Here is a 16,400-nt window from a genome sequence, read left to right on the forward strand (position 1 = left end):
TAGATAGGGATTTCCCATGTTAAACGGAGGTGTCCCAGAAGCAACATTATTACACTACTGGTGCCGGCTTGGGATCCTAGGATCCTGGGTTCGAATCCCGGTCGATCGCTGAATTAACGCCAGGGGGGTCGACTCAGCCTGTCATCCTTCCGAGGTCGGCAAATTGAGTATCGGCTTGCTGGGATGAATGATCCCGGTGTGTACCCCGATTTAGAATAGGTACACCGTATCCCTGCGCATCGTAAGAGGCGACCAAGGGTTGGCGTCAGGAAGGGCATCCGGCCATAAAAACATTGCCTCAAACAGGGAACCATGATTGTCATGGGGCCCGCAAGGCTAACCCCTGCTCTAGCGGGGGAAAATGGCCTTAAAACGATCATTCATTCATTCTCACTAAGTGGTTGTTCATTTGCAACTCCAATTAATAACTTTTTAAATCCTAATACTTCAGGAGCTTCACTGAAACTTCTTATTTGAATTGATGAAAACTGTCTGCATCAGTTATTGTTCAAGTGACATGGATGTCTCAACAAATACAAGGATAAAACTTTAAATTTGGCATACATCAAGTAACTGTAACTTCTAAATTTGTTTTCTAATTATTCTTTCAAAGTTATTGTCATGTTTTCAAATTGCCATTACCCATCGACTTTAAAAATAAAATTAAAATAATTATTATTTTTTGTAACTAAATAATCAATGGGTATAAGATAATTGATGCTTCAAGGAGAAAGTCATATTCATTTTTGTCCGCAGCCCCTCCGACAAGGTCGTAAACTGGGACATTAAAATGAGCTCCGTCCGACCGACCGATCATCTGTCCATGTACGTTTGTGTACGTGATATTTCAAAAGCCGTTCAAGATTTAGCTTTCATATTTCATAGATTTATTCCTGATGTCACCCAAAAGGCGGGGGACCGAGAGTATCAGCTCCTTGTTATTTTTACAACTAAAACAGCTATTTTTTTTAATGTTTAAAAAAACTATTGGAATCATTGGAATCTCCCGCGATGAAGCTAACTCCGAGGGCCTTTCACTCATTCACCACAGGCAGGTCGGTGGTCTTTCTGTCTTCTATCGAATCCTCTCCGGCCTTGCTGCCCCAGCTCTCTCTGTGCTCTGTCCCCCCAAATATTCCTACAGGTCGCACAAGATCTGCCTGCAACCCTCTTATGGTTAAACTGCCAAAATCAAGACTCTCTGCTCACCTTCACTCCTTCATTCCTCTTTTCTCCCGCCTCTGGAACAAACTCCCTCACTCTCTTCAATCCCACTCCTCCCTCCAGGTCTTTAAAACAGCTGTTCACCACCATCTCTTATCTTTCCCCATCCAAAACCTTGATCTTTTCTACCCCCGTTAATTTCACCCCAGATCAACTTTTTTGAAATTCCGACTTCTTTCCTGGAAGTCCTAGCAGTGTCGATGTTTTTTGTCCCACAGATCTCCCGATGTCCCTGCTCTCAAATGTTGTACTTGTGTGCTTCCCTCTCTCTTCCTATCTTGTCTTCCGCTCCCTTTATTTCGTGTTATTGGTCCGTTTTTTTTTTGTGATTAATGTTAGCTCTTACACGAGCCTCGATCTTGTACACACACACACAAAAAAAATGCGCACATCACTCTCTACTGTCGTGGACTGTGAACACGCTTTGCTGAGGACCGACTTTATTTGTTACACAATTTTCATTTTACAATTTTATGTTGTAGAACAGATGAATTATCAAGTGATGTATTTCAGATTCGCCTTTCTCTCTTTTTAGCATAATTTAATAACCATACAAATTAACCGGGTACGGTTATTAAATTATTAAGGGGTAACGGTCTCGGTATTTTTTGGTGCCAAACGAAGCAACGTGCATGCCTGAGATGCCAGGACGCAACGCTACACCTTCGGTAGGATTATGTCCGAACTCCCCTAAGCTAGAATTCCTGCCGAAGAGGGATGATCTACGTACATAGGTCATCGCTGAATCACAATTATGACGTTTTGCCAAAATGACCTAAGGCTTGTGTGATATACCTGGTTATCCATATCACTTGTGAAAAGCACTTGATGGCTGAGCGAATAGAGCACTAGACATACAGCACTGACTTGATTGTCGTGAACTTTGTGCCCAGCTGGAATTGGGAAGGGAATTTGGGCCGATGCGTATATTTGATGCGTGTCGAGGGAGGAGGTTTGCATACGTGCAAATGGCAATCTTCAATACAACTAACATTTTATTTGTAACATTTTCTCCCAAATATCGTCCTGCATTTTCAATTGTTTGCTTCATTCAAATGTCCATTCTGGTATTTCGGGAGCTCTAACCCCTACTACCCTATTCTTCTTCTTTGCGCCTTAATCCCAACAGTTCGGGGTCGGCGACTCGCATCCAATTTCTCAATTCTACTCTGTCCTCCGCATCTTCCGATCTCAATCCCACGCTCTTCAAATCTTTCCAATACCTCCCTCCACCTTAATCTCTGTCGTTTATCTTGATCTTTTCCCTCTAATTGGCTCATTCCATGCTTTCTTGATTGGTTCTTCATCCTTTTTCCCTCATCACATGTCCAAATCACCACATTCGAGTCGGTTTTTGCTAATCCTTTCTGGGATACTTGCAACTCCAGCTCTCTTGCTTATCTCCTCATTCCCAAGCCCAACTAACTGTTGCATCCATATTAATGCTATAAAATGCATGGAGTCCAGTAATCCCCTTTCCTTACAAGGTCAAATAAATTGTTCTCTCAATTCATCAAGCCCCCCCCCCCTCCGTTTCCCAAGGGTTTAGGTTAATTGATCTATCATGCCTGTGTCTCATCCGCACGATACTAACTTAATCTATTCACTCCTCTGCAACACAAATCTTCGTCGATTGAGTTGAACAATTTCTGCAGAATCGCTCCGCAACGTTTGCTCTCAGTTCCATGAGATTTTGTGGTCTTTGTGCAAAGACTTCTTTTTATTTTATTTTTGAATGCAAGATCGAGGCTCGTGTAAGAGCTAACATTGATCACATAAAGACAAACTGACACATAAAACATAAAACATATGATAAAGGGAACGGGAGAACAAGATGAAGAGCAGCGACATCGAGAGATCTGTGGGAGGAAGAGGGCTTGGGGGGAGGAGGCATGGGAAGGGCGGGGGGGGAGGTGGGAGAGGTAAAAAAAAAAAAACACATGGACGCTGCTAGGACTTCCAGGTAAGAAGTCGGAATTTCAAAAAAGTGGATCTGGGGTGAATTAACAGGGGTAGAAAAGATCAAGGTTTTGGATGGGGGACGATAAGAGATGGTGGTGAACAGCTGTTTTAAAGACCTGGAGGGAGGAGTGGGATTGAAGAGAGTGAGGGAGTTTGTTCCAGAGGCGGGAGAAAAGAGGAATGAAAGAGTGAAGGTGAGCAGAGAGCCTAGATTTTGGCAGTTTAACCTTAAGAGGGTTGCAGGCAGATCTCGTGTGACCTGCAGGCATATTTGGGGGACAGAGCCCAGAGAGAGCAGGGGGAGCAAGGCCGGAGAGGAGTCGGTAGAAGACAGAAAGACCACCAACCTGCCTACGGTGAGTAAGTGAAAGGCCCTCGGAGTTAGCTTCATCGCGGGAGATTCCAATGATTCTAAAATTTCTGACTTGGCTCCTCAAATGCCGCCTGAATATAAGTCGAGGCTTCAAACGGGCCATATCATTCCACATTAGTGCTCGCCTGGAAACCTGAGATCAAAAGTTTCAAGGGGAAAGTTTAGGGAAACTCCTTGCAGTATGGGGAGTCACTTCATCGTACATGAAGTATTGTATGCCCATGTTTCAGCCATTATTCCGTTAATGGAGTAAAAAGGTCTTTTTGAAGTTTGGCAAGATGCCAAGCTTAATTAAATGTCCCTTCAATGAATGTGGGATCAATAATACCATAGCTTGACAGAGCTCACTAAAGCCATAATCTATTTTCACCATGCAATGGCACTTCGTGAATGTTGTGTGTTTTTTCCGAACCCCCAAAAGCCAAATGTTCTGTTTATTACAACCCCATTTAAGTGGCAATGGGCCTGGCATTTGAAAAACAGATGTCGCAGTGCGAGACTTCAGTACACTGAAACACAGTTACACCCTTCATCAGGAAATTCAGTCCAACAAAGCTTATCATTTTGTGTTTAAACTTATGAAACGTGGAACCTGTAGGGGTGACGGTCTAGGTCTCAATCCATCATCCGCTAAATGGTCGGCTTTTTCCCAGCTGCTCTTTTGCCTTTTCTGGTCGAGTTGCCTGGACTGTGATTTATTGCAGTTCAAAGTGCTTCAACCCTTTCTGGTGTGCACACCGATGTTTAGCCAAGGCCTCTTCGGTACAAGCACACCTCCTTTCTCTTCAAATTCTGAGAAAGTGAAGAGTTGTGTTCCTGCACGGTGCTCACCTTATCCTCGACAAAAACATAAAAGGTCGTTCCTTCAGAGTCCGACTCTTCGCTTCGTCAAGCAGGAGAGCTATCCGACCATTTTGGTGTTTTGATGCACAACTTCTAATCACCGTGTCCAAAAGGAGAAAAATCACCGGTCAGTTTTGCTCCAAGATCGTCTTGAAACTTGATGTGATACGGGGAACCAACAGTCACTGCCTAGGAACCTGCAAAGAGAAAAAGCGTCACCATTTTGGACGCCATCTTGTGCAGGCCTTTCTCTACTCTCACCGGTGCTCCAGTAGGACGTACCTGCTTGCTCGGCACACAATGATTGCAGGATGTTTTCATTAAAGCTGAAGAACATAGCATGCTCATTCACGTTTTCCGATCCCAGGAGCTGCTCTTGTGACGTTTCTGGGGAGCGTGGAGGGGGGGAGGGTATTTTCCACTCATGTGAAAGTCCCTTCAAGATGCTCTACCACCCTTACAAATTCAGCATTCCAAGGTGTAAGAAAATGGTATGGGAACATTTGTCATCGACATAAGTTGTCAAAGATTCATCATGAAAATTATTGAAAGGACGTGACGGCAGAAAGAACACTTTTTTTTTTTTTTTGGCCTAAACAGCACAATGGGCACCTTTACTCGGGCATCACTCCCGCCACCCTTCTCCCACCTCCTTCCCCGCCCCCATCCGCCTCCCCCAATGATCCATTTCCAATAGCAGCACTTCCAGATGGCCCAGCTCTGGGTGGAGGTTGTACCATTGTTGGTTTTAGATCAGATAAGTTATATCCCTCGGAGGCCATTTTGAAGGCCTTTTGGCCGAGGTTATGACTATGCCCATGTCCACCGCGCCACGTGGTGCTGCCCACACGTCTCCTTCCGCAGATTCACGACCCTGGCCGGTGGCATGAAATTAGCGAGAGGAGAAAGCACCATGAAGGTGAATCAAGATGTTGCTGTTTTTTATGGCTCCAGTTATTCCCACCTCATGGGGTCAACCAGGGGGAAAGTTTGGCCAACTCATGGGGTCAACCAGGAAAGAAAAAGTCTTTCACAAACATTAAAAAGCATTAATTTGTGATGGAGGAATTTTCTCTGATGGGAAGGAAGGTTGCTGGGATCAAAGTAGGAAAAATATATTTTGGTGGTCTTACGTTCTGGAGGAACACCTTCTTTTCCAGATCATGCACAAGTTGGCCCAAGTCTTTCACGAACCGGCTGGCCGACCTTGACGCTTGACTAAGTATAGGTTAGAGGAGGAATTTGTAATTTGTTCATGGTGCCGGCCATAGCTCACCTACTCTTCGCAACAGGACACCGTGGGGTCTTCAACATCCATCAACTAATGCCAGGCAGATGGAATGCCCAGTTCAATGTCCATCGGAGGGACGGTCACACACATCAGCTGGGTCACCCTGTGTACGAGACACCAGGATGGCGGTTTATAGCCGATTTGAGATTTGAATCCAGGCTAAACAACTCGGAGGCAAATACTTGAAGCAAGATAAGTTTACAAAAATTTTTTAAAGCAATTATCAGAAGTAATGGTTAAAAGAAATTTTTTTTGTTACAATGTCATCATAAGTCAATGAGTCGTCAGCAAAACTGTTCAATTCGTGGTTATTTCACCACTCTCCTCCACCCACTCTCCTTATCTTTCCAAGTAGTTTTTCCCTTTCCTTCCAAAAATTTAACATCTTGATATTAACTTTGTGGCGGAGGCATGTTGAAGTTGGCACGGGAAAGACCATCGTCCCAGTATGTTCTATCCCAAGCATTTGAGAGGCCGCAAGTGCCTCTTGAATGAAAGCCTGGGGGAAAATAGTGGATTGCTGATGTGCACAAAATGGAAACTAAACAACGAGATTAGACCGTCCCTGAGAGCTTGTTAGCTTCCCTTCTCCTGGGATGCCAAACGCAGTTGCATCTGCTTGGTGTTTCAACAGATTTAAGGAGTAGAAGTTTTACATTTTGTGAGTTGTGATAATCTTGTGTATTCATTCCAAGAGTCTCAACGAAATAAACTCCTTGAAGTTTGCCTGAGGATTATTGTACAGGTGGGAGTTGCAAACCGTATTCTTCTGTGTTGTTTATTGCATAACATGTTGAAGACATTTTCAGGAAGTTTCTTCTTGTCGTCTTCACAGGCAATTTTCTTTTGTCCTCTGCTCCGGTTTAACACGCAAGCGAGGAAGGGGCGCCTTGTGTGTGTGTGTGTGTGTGTGTGTGTGTGTGTGTGTGTGTGTGTGTGTGTGTGTGTGTGTGTGTGTGTGTGTGTGTGTGTGTGTGTGTGTGTGTGTGTGTGTGTGTGTGTGTGTCGTGCTTTTTATCCTGAGCTTTGATAAACATGTCATACACAAACACCTCGTGTTGTGAAATGTTTCCCTTGGCTCGGGCTTACCTGCTAATTGGTCTGGTGTGTTTATTGTTGCTGCTTAACTGACTATCAAATGCGAATGCGGGTTGTGCATTCCTCCTGATCACATGCTGCTGCTGGAATAACCAAAAATATTGAATATTGGTGAGCTCAGGGGCATCGAGAGGGGGGGGGGGGGGCAAGGGGAGTCACTGCCTCGGGGCCCGGGGTCCGTTGAGGGGTCCGAGCTTCTCCTGTAATTTTTTTTTTTAACCAGTACAGTGAAACCCCTCATCGGCTCATCCTCATTTCCTCATCGTTACATTTAACCCCAGAAGCTGATTTTGCTTTCTTGCCGGAAACAAAACATCATTTACAGCTGTTGATGGTACAGTTTAAAACTTTACAGAAAATCGTTATTAACCAGAAATGTGTGTTGCAAAGAAATGGGTTTGTGCCCTCTTTGTAAAAAAAATAAAAAAAAGATTCACCTTCTCACGTATTTTTTTGCCAATCTTGTGGAGAAATAGTGTTCAACAGTCGAGGGTGCGAATTGACTCGATCGGTCCAAACGTCCCGCTATCTCCTTTATTTTCGATCATACGGCTAAATAAAAGTGACAATTTGTATTTTAAAAGTTTTTTGTTTTTCATTAAAGAAAGTTCCTTAAAATTTTATAAAAGAGAGAAAGGGTGGGGGTATGGTGGGGGCCCCAAGGTTGTTTGCATTGGGACCCGTGCTGGCTCTCGACGTGCCTCGGTGAGCTTCTTGAGTTCATTATTCAGGAGTAAAGAAAGAAAATAAAAAGACAATATGTAAAAGTAATAAAAAATTCCAATTAAATTGTTATCGACAATATAAAACACGTCAGTTTGTTTGTTTGTGCAGATGTTTGTCCCCCTTTATAAGGGTAGGTCTTAAAGGCCAATCTTTTAACACAAATGTGTTTACTTCGGTCTATTTTTGAGGATAAAAAATCTCGAAAAACATTTTCCATAAAAGAGTAATTATGTCTCTTCTATTGGAAATGTAGACGGTGGCTTGCAAACCGAACCTCAAGGGCGGTGTACAGAAGCATTTTTTTTTTAATAACAACAAATACAAGCTGCAGGGAGGTGAAATTTGCTGCGCATAATGTGCAACACACACAGAGTAAAAAAGAGTGTTCATTTACATCCTTAGGATGTCTAATAAATAAAGAAGATATAAGCATGCCAGCTGACACTAGGCCGAGGCTTCAGACTTTGGCACGCTCACGAGGCTGCACAGTCAAATAAACTCTTCCAAGCCGTCATTTTTGACGGGCTTTTAGCTGGTTTGTAAATAATAAAGAATGATATACCTTATGTAAAGCATTTCTATGAATGCATATGCATCACACGTTTGCATGTTTTTGAACAAAAGCTATATTCGCACAATTCCCTTTTGCTTTTTAGTTAACGGATTAGATCATTCTTTCGTTCTCCTTTCCAATTTTATCGAACGACTGGAACCACCCTCGGTGCATGGAGATAATTTTTTGCAAATCAAAGTTTCCCACTACCTTTGGAGCTCAAATTTTTATGCAGAACAGCATTAAGATGTTTTGATGAAAATGGCACATCAAGAAAGCTGTGAAGTCAGCCCTGCAAGAGAGCTAATCCACAGAGTCGACTTTGCCAGTCTAGTGTGAAATGCACCTCGTTTTCGTTGAACCTCCGGCCACCGAGGTCATCCGCACAAAGGGAGAGTAAGTATCACTAACGAGAAAGGGCAGGAGGTTTGGGAGGGCAGGATACGACTTGAGTAGGGAAGCAGTGAGGCACGACTCCTCGTGAACGGCACACACCTGAGCAAACAAGGTTTTGCGGGAAGGGCAATGGAGGTTTTGCAAGGGTTGCACAAGGGAGGGAGGCAGATCAAATGGCAAGGGCAGCTTTGCCAATTGGTCGCTCAGCTTGCTTAACCACCGAGACCATGCTGCAAATTCTTCCCTTCAAGAGCGCACCTGGTTCTTCCAACTAAAAGATTGCCTTTTGTCGCTGAGTTCCAGCGGGATGTTAAGGAATTCCACAAGAAAGTGACGCTGTTTCTGTCAGAGACGGACAGGTGTAACGCATGTCACATGGCAGCTCTGGCAAAGCTGCGTTTTTTCGTGCCATGACCTTTCAGAATTGCACCCATAGCGTATGCTTGAACAGGCCTCGTTCTAAATTGCTCTCTTAAACAGTCATTGCTGTGCTTCACCAAATTATTTGACTTTAACCAGATGTGGGACCCAATGGGCATCGCAGACCAGACGTGCCCTCGAGGTGTGATGTTGAATACTGCAAAATCACACCTTCTAGAAACGTCCAAACAGCTCTTTAGTTGACGTATTGCTTATGTAAGCAGATAATATGTGAATGAATTATAAATGATCTTTAAAAAACAATCATGTGTTGGTTGGAACCATCATGGTTTGACCATACACACCTCTGCCAATTCCATTTTTACCTCCGCCACCAAAGGTGGATGGAATTTATTTTCATCCCTGTCTGTCTGTCCGTTTGTCTGTCTGTCTGTCTGTCCGTTTGTCTGTCTGTCTGTCCGTTTGTGAACAAAATATCTCAAAAAGTTACGGACGGATTCGGCCAAATTTTGGCAGAGACATAGCGTATGTCACAAGGACGAAATGATTACATTTTGGTGAAGATCCGGATTCGGATCCGGCTACTAGAATTATTTAAGTGATTCTTCACCATTGGGAGATAGGGCCAAAAATGATACATAATATATCTCAATAATATCTCAAAATATCAATATCTCAAAATATCTCAAATATCAAAAAGATATCTCAAAAAGTTATGGATGGATTTGGACGAAACTTGGTGGACAGGTTGTGTGTGTGACAAGGAAGAATCGATTCAATTTTGGTGAAGATCCGGATCCGGCTAGTAGAATTTTTTAAGCGATTCTTCACCATTGAGTGATATGGCCAACCAGGCGAAGGTATGCTCTCGACTGAAAGCCGTTCTAGTAGGTGATGTGTTCTTTGTGTTGTACCACTGAACCCCAGGATGTCCACGACACAGGAAGACGAAGTTCATCACCAGCGCACTCGACGTCCTCACAACAGAGATGGTGAACGCAATTGTCACAGAGGCTGCAAGAAGGGGCAGCAAGTAAGTACACGTATTTATTTATTTATTTATTATTAGGCTACTTATTGAAGCACTTTATTTATTTATGCATTTGAAATCTAAAGTCACTCTTTAATATAGAATGCTTTTTAAAATCAAAATTTGGAAATTTTCAATCACATGACTGGCCTCCAGAGATGAATCCTGTTTTATGACCGTCTTTTAAGGAGAACGGCTGAACTTTCTGATCAATCGACCCATAATCGACCCGACCCATATTTCTGCTTTTTCCCTGGTGGAGCCATCGGTTCAGGTTTTTCCCTTTTCTCCCCAGAATTGCTTTTTTCCCAATGCCAAACAGTGTCATATTTATACTTTGCTGGCTGATTTCTTCCTGGAAGCTGGTATCCATCCACCAAGGTAGCATCCTGTTTCAAATTCTCATTTGCTCGGCATCGAACGAATGTGGTCACTCTGTGCCAAAAAGATGCTCATATTTGCAGTAGACCACTATTACATTACTTTCTAATGACCTGAAAAAGATAAACTCATCAACCTTATATAACACTCGCAGAAGTACCCGGCGTTGCCGGTCGGGGGAGGGGGAGAGGGGGGGAAAGGGGAGGGGGGAGAGGGGGAAGCAGGGTGAGGGAGGAGAGGGGGAAGCAGGGTGAGGGAGGAGAGGGAAGGGGAGGAGGGGGGGGGGGGGGGAGGAGGAGGGGAGGAGGAGGGGAGGCAGGAGAGGAAGGGGGTTCATATATATGCTGGTAGGTGAATGCGGCGTTCATCACGTTTCTGAGTTAAGTGTTAAGCCGATCAGGAAGAAGAAGAAGCCGTACTACCAACTTCGTACACTTCCGGAATTGTTTGATTTATTTGTATTCAAATGTCTGGTGATTGTTTTGTATTTATTTATGTGAATGTGTACTTGTATATAACTGTCATTAATTTAAAAAGGCTTCGGCACTATCGAGCGTTTTTTTTTTTTTTGTTTTTTTTTTTTTGTTAACTCCAACAAAACGAATTATTTTTTCAAAATATGTTTTTGCCTAAAACACTCCCAGGCACTCACTGATGAAGCTCTGAATGTTTGACAAAGATCCGTTCAGCCAACTCTGAGAAAAATGGCGACAGACAGACAGACAGACAGACAGACAGACAGGCCAACATCTCTCTTATATAATATATGACCATGAATCTAAATAATTCTGGCAGAGTATCCCATAGGTATGCAAACTCCCAACTGAGAGTGCATACATCTTAACTAAGAGTTTAGGCTGTCCTGCTGTCCTTGTCTAGGTTTTTTGGTTCGAACGTCAGCCCAGCTATAAAGTCTGCCAGCATTCCCTCTGAGGTCAGTATCCTGTGTCGGAGTGGCTAACTCAGTATTCCAGGATTGTAACCCTTAGCCAATGAAACTGCCTTGTGCGCCCAATGGCGTGAGGACGGGGACTAAACCTCGATTAGCGCTATACTCCTTCTTTATCGCGATAGAAAGATCACTTGGCAAATTATTTTGTCTTTCTTTGTGATCAATTCATATTTATCCCACCATCAGTTAGGACCTGTCTCAGAATGACTATCTCATAACTGGCCTACTAGTATAGATCGGAGTAATCCATCAAAGAGCACTTTGTTTTGATCAGAATAATCTATCGAACCAAGAAAGAGCTTTGTTTCGAGTGCTCACAGCATTCAACCTCGTTGTTCGCAGTGAGATGCAAACTTGCTCTTGGCCATGGATGGAAAGCTTAAATCTCACCTTGTACTTGTGGATGCAGTAGGGATTAAGACTTCTTATTGTGAATAGAGTTTGCAATCTAGTCGGTCTCCGAAGCCTACTGCCCTCTCTTTTGACATCCTCTGATACACAGGGTCAAACAATTCAATGAACAACACATTCCTTGTCTCGGGCAACCCCCTCCACACTCCCCTCCCAAATCCAAGCTGTCTGCTCACCTACATACACTCTTTTGTTCTCTTTTTCACTTTCCTGCGTGGAATTATCCTCGCTTCTAGTCAGGTTCATTATGTTCAGATTTATAATTTCGTTCTTTTTTTGTGGAGATTAGCAAACCTATACATTTTTGGAAAGCTTATAGCACCAGGAATCCGAAAAACCATGTTTCCATTTGCGCAAATTTTTCTTTGGCGGCCATATTGGATTTTCAAAATGGCCACCATCGGAAACCTATTTTTCGCGATATCTCAACATCCGAACCACCTAGAGTGCTGATTCCAACACCTATACCCACATTTTTGGGGATGAGGAATCACATGAAGCCATCTAAAATAATCTACACCTACCCTGGGATACCAGATGGCAGCCTACAGCGGATTTTCAAGATGGCCACTTTCAGGAAACATGTTTTTTTCTGAATATGTATACCACATTGAGTGATGTTTCGCCTCAGTACAGTCATAGTCATAAATGGGATCATTTCAACATGTTCAGTTCATGTACATGGAAAGTCATTATATCAGACCTAATAGTTCATTTAAAATAAACCTCATGAAGCTCACAATTACTTACCTGTTGTCGTTTTATATATTTGCAGGTCTTGAGAGAAGATGAGTGAAGTTACGACTCAGCCCACACAGTGGCAGCACTGCATAATTTGTCAAACCGCTTCAGCAAAATATGGAACGCTTGTCCAGCAGCCCAAACCGGACTCGTTTGAACACTTGCTACAAACCCTTAATGATAGAGCAGCCTACCATGATGGAAAATATGTTAAAATTCACAGTCGCTTAAAGGATGAAACAAGTGAAAGTCTGCAATTCAATAATGCAGTTTGGCATCGTATCTGTTATTCAAATGCAACCAACAAAGAGAAGGTACAACGTGCCAAAGACCGCCATCAATATCACATTTCAGCCGGCTCCTACACAGAGAAAAAACGTGGACAAAAGCGAAAAAGCACAGAACTGGACGAACCATCAACTTCCACCACCAGTCCGTTTACACGTTCTGCAACAGCTCCATTCATTAAGGAACATTGCTTTTTCTGCCAGGAAGATAACGAGCAAAAATTGTACACATTGAGAACAGAAAACGGTGGGAAAGCATTACACGATGCTGTGGAGCTGTCTGGAAATCTCACCCTGCAAACTAGGTTAAACACATCCATCTCACCCACTGATGCACATGCAATCGATGTTCAATACCACAAGTCATGTTGGACAACAAATGTATTCCATGTGTTACGTACCAAGGATAACAAGGGAACAACAGAGAGAGGTCATCCGTTTCAAACATCATGTTTGATTGAGTTGATTAGCCTTGTCGACTGTCAAACTCAGAATAAACAATACTTATCCATGGCACATATTGAAACAACATACATCAACTTGCTTGGTGGCACAGATGCATTGGCGCACCACTTCCCTGCATATAGTAGACACTGGCTCAAGGAGAGAATTCTTCTAGAACTACCACACGTAACGTCTGTTAGGCAAAAGGACAGGAGAAAACCTTCTGTTCTTTACTCCCCAGATGCATGCGAATCCGATATGGTTCAGTCTGCCATGATAGAAAGTGAAGTAGACGATCTGAATATTATCTATAAAGCAGCAAAGGCATTGCGCAGAATTATCAAGAACTTCCACCAACAGGAAAACTCATCCGATGCTATACAGGTCACTAGCAGCACAGATGATGTTCCAGCAGCACTCCACGCAATGATCAGATGGGTTATGGTGGGGCCAACAGAAACACTAGAAACTGAAAAACGAACCACTCACGTTAACAGAGAAGTACTCACTGTTAGTCAGATGCTATTGGGTGGATTCAAATCTGACAAGCAAGTGAACTATAGGCCCAAAACTGATTCTGCGACCTTCCGATCAACCAAATCACAAGAAACTCCACAGTCTCTAGGATTAGCCTTGGCAGTTCACCATGACACAAGAAACAAGAAACTCCTGGAAAGTCTCTGCTCTCAAGGTTACTGTGTCTCGTACAGTCGTGTTATGCACCTCGAAACAGCCCTAGCAAATGCCATTGTGGAAAACACCCTGAAGTTCCAAGGACTTTATGTTCCTCCATTTTTGAAGAAGGGAACTTTTGTGTTTTTTGCAGCTGATAACACAGACTTTGCTGAAGACAGCGTGGATGGCAAAGGGACAACCCATGGAACAATCATTGCTGTTTATCAAAAACGTGACACTCAAGGAGAAACATTGGCGCCACAACTGAGCATAGCTGACACTACCAGTTTGTCAGTGACCCCGTACCAGGTTCCTATGCTTCATTGTGACAAGCCGGTGCCGAAAACCATAAAGAGAACAGACACATTCCACATCAGCAAGGATGGTATATCACCAGCGTATCACCTTACACATCTAGGATGGTTGGTTGCTTCTATGATCACCAGAATGCAGAAATCAAACAGCACATATATACCTGGTTGGGCAGGATACCACTCATTGCTGTCGGGTAGTCACAGTTTGACACAAGTCGGAGTCTTACCCCTTCTACCTGAAGTAGCACACGAGTGGTCGACTCTTCTGACCGTCATCTCTCAGACAACTCAGCTAAAGAACTTAGTTGTTGGTACAAGCCACCCTACAGTCATTTCCTGGGATATGGCCCTCTATGAAAAGGTGATAAGGCTGCTGGATGCAAGGCCAGACCTGAAAGGTACCGTTGTACCTCGGCTTGGCGAGCTGCATGTGGTCATGGCTGCTTTGAGAGCCCTGGGTACTTCCATTGAGAACTCAGGTATTGATGACGCGTGGATAGAGGCCGACCTCTACGGACCTTCAACAACAAGGCAGATCCTGAGATGTTCGCATTACAAACGCACTCTCCGTGCTCATATTTATTCATATATAGCACTTTATGAAATGGCGCTGGACCTGTTCTTCAAAGATTATCCACAGTTGAAAGCCGTTTGCTCAGATATGTCAGAAGAAATAGACGAGGCATGTTCAGAAAAGGACAAGTTCACCAAAGCCACAAGTGTGAAAGAAGCCAACACAAAACTGTTGAATGTCATCACTACAGCTGATGTTGTGAACATATTCAAGACTTGGGAAACAGAACAATCCAAAAAAGCCATGTTCAAGTCCTTGATGAATTACCTGCATCGAGTGGAGACAATTCTGTTCTTTGTGGAAGCTTCTCGGGACGCAGATCTCAAACTCCACCTCGAATCTGGTGAGGCACTCAGCAAGCTATTTTTCTCCATGGATCGTATCAAATACAAACGTCTTTGGCCGCGATACATAGCAGATATGTATGACCTGAGGAAGACGCATCCGGCCACATACAGGGAACTCGAGAATGGAAATATCTCAGTAACGAAATCTAGCATCCCCTTTGTATCAATCGGTGCAGACCACGCTTGTGAACAGGAAAACAGAGCAATTAAGGTTCATTCTGGACTTCCAGGCATCTCCAATAATGCCAATGCAAGGCAGAGATTCTTTATGGCCTCTCCAGAATTGTCACGGCTGACCAGAGAATTCAAAGATCAGTTCGACACCAAAACAGACAAAGTGACAGAACACCACGAACTTAGTCCGAGGGCAGTGAATCTGAACAATACAGCGGTTGAAAAGATCAAGGCTGCTATCATGAGTCATGGCAATCCATTTACCACAGAAGGAAATAGCATATACAACTTGATCACACATGCCTATGTCCCAGAGGAGCACACGTCACAAATCCTGAATATCGACAACATTGGTCAACACTTGTACGAAGAGTATGTTGACGAAAGAATCAACGGAACAGTCAGCTTATTTGCACCCGTGAAAAAAGAAAACAACACGATGTACTTGTCTGGTGTGAAGAAGACCAAGATCATGCTCAGGGACAAGTCAGTCGACTTGAAGGAAACAAAAGACTTGTATGGAAGGCTGATGATATTGACAAAATCAAGCCGTGATGTTGACCAGAAAGACGCAATAGGCAACTACGAATTCACCCTTACACCTCGCGCCTTGTTCGCACCAAACGGTGACCTGCTTCCTTGCCTTGACAAGTCAAAGTTAATCCATCTCCTTGTGAAACATGGAGACTTAGCTCCGGGTGACTTAGCTCCGACCTCAAGTCCTCAAGCTCAAGTCCATAACTCTGCAGCTATGAAAATAGCAGTAGTCGACGCCATGGTTCATGTACAGAAATTGTCGACAAAACCAGCTGCAACAGTAACCGTTGAAGATCTCAGTGTCAGCTTTAATACCAGATTGATGTCACTGACAAGACATTTTGACGAAGTTATCCTCGTGTTTGATACTTACAAGGCCGATTCGTTGAAGCAAAGCACAAGACAAAAAAGACGAGGGGGGCACAATCCAGTCCAGTACCAAGTGAAGGACAATACCAAGATCCAACACATCACCATGAAGTGGTTCTTGTCACACGATCAGACAAAGTCAGATTTGGCAGAATATCTGGCTGAGAAAACGTTGGAGTACAACAGAGATGCCTCCAAGCTGATAATTATATGTGCAGCAGGAAAGGCCAAGAGTAACAAAGGCGTGCATTTTGAAGACAATAATCATGAGGAGGCAGACACTCTGATGATTCACCAAGCAGTGCTGGCAACTCGCC

At 43.5% G+C, this 16,400-nt stretch overlaps 1 protein-coding gene across 5 annotated transcripts in view; it reads left to right on the forward strand.

Moving 5' to 3' along the window:
• The window catches only part of LOC137426754 (SPARC-related modular calcium-binding protein 1), a 160,219-nt gene that overhangs the window by 102,633 nt on the left and 41,186 nt on the right, over positions 1-16,400 (forward strand). For all 5 annotated transcript variants that reach the window (XM_068115599.2, XM_068115598.2, XM_068115596.2 and 2 more), the window contains exon 13: positions 9,775-9,880. In XM_068115599.2, coding sequence (XP_067971700.2) covers positions 9,775-9,880 — 106 coding nt within the window. The remainder of the gene's footprint in view (positions 1-9,774; positions 9,881-16,400) is intronic.

This window comes from Myxine glutinosa, chromosome 5 (assembly GCF_964187855.1).
Source record: "Myxine glutinosa chromosome 5, kmMyxGlut1.1, whole genome shotgun sequence".
NCBI lineage: Eukaryota > Metazoa > Chordata > Myxini > Myxiniformes > Myxinidae > Myxine > Myxine glutinosa.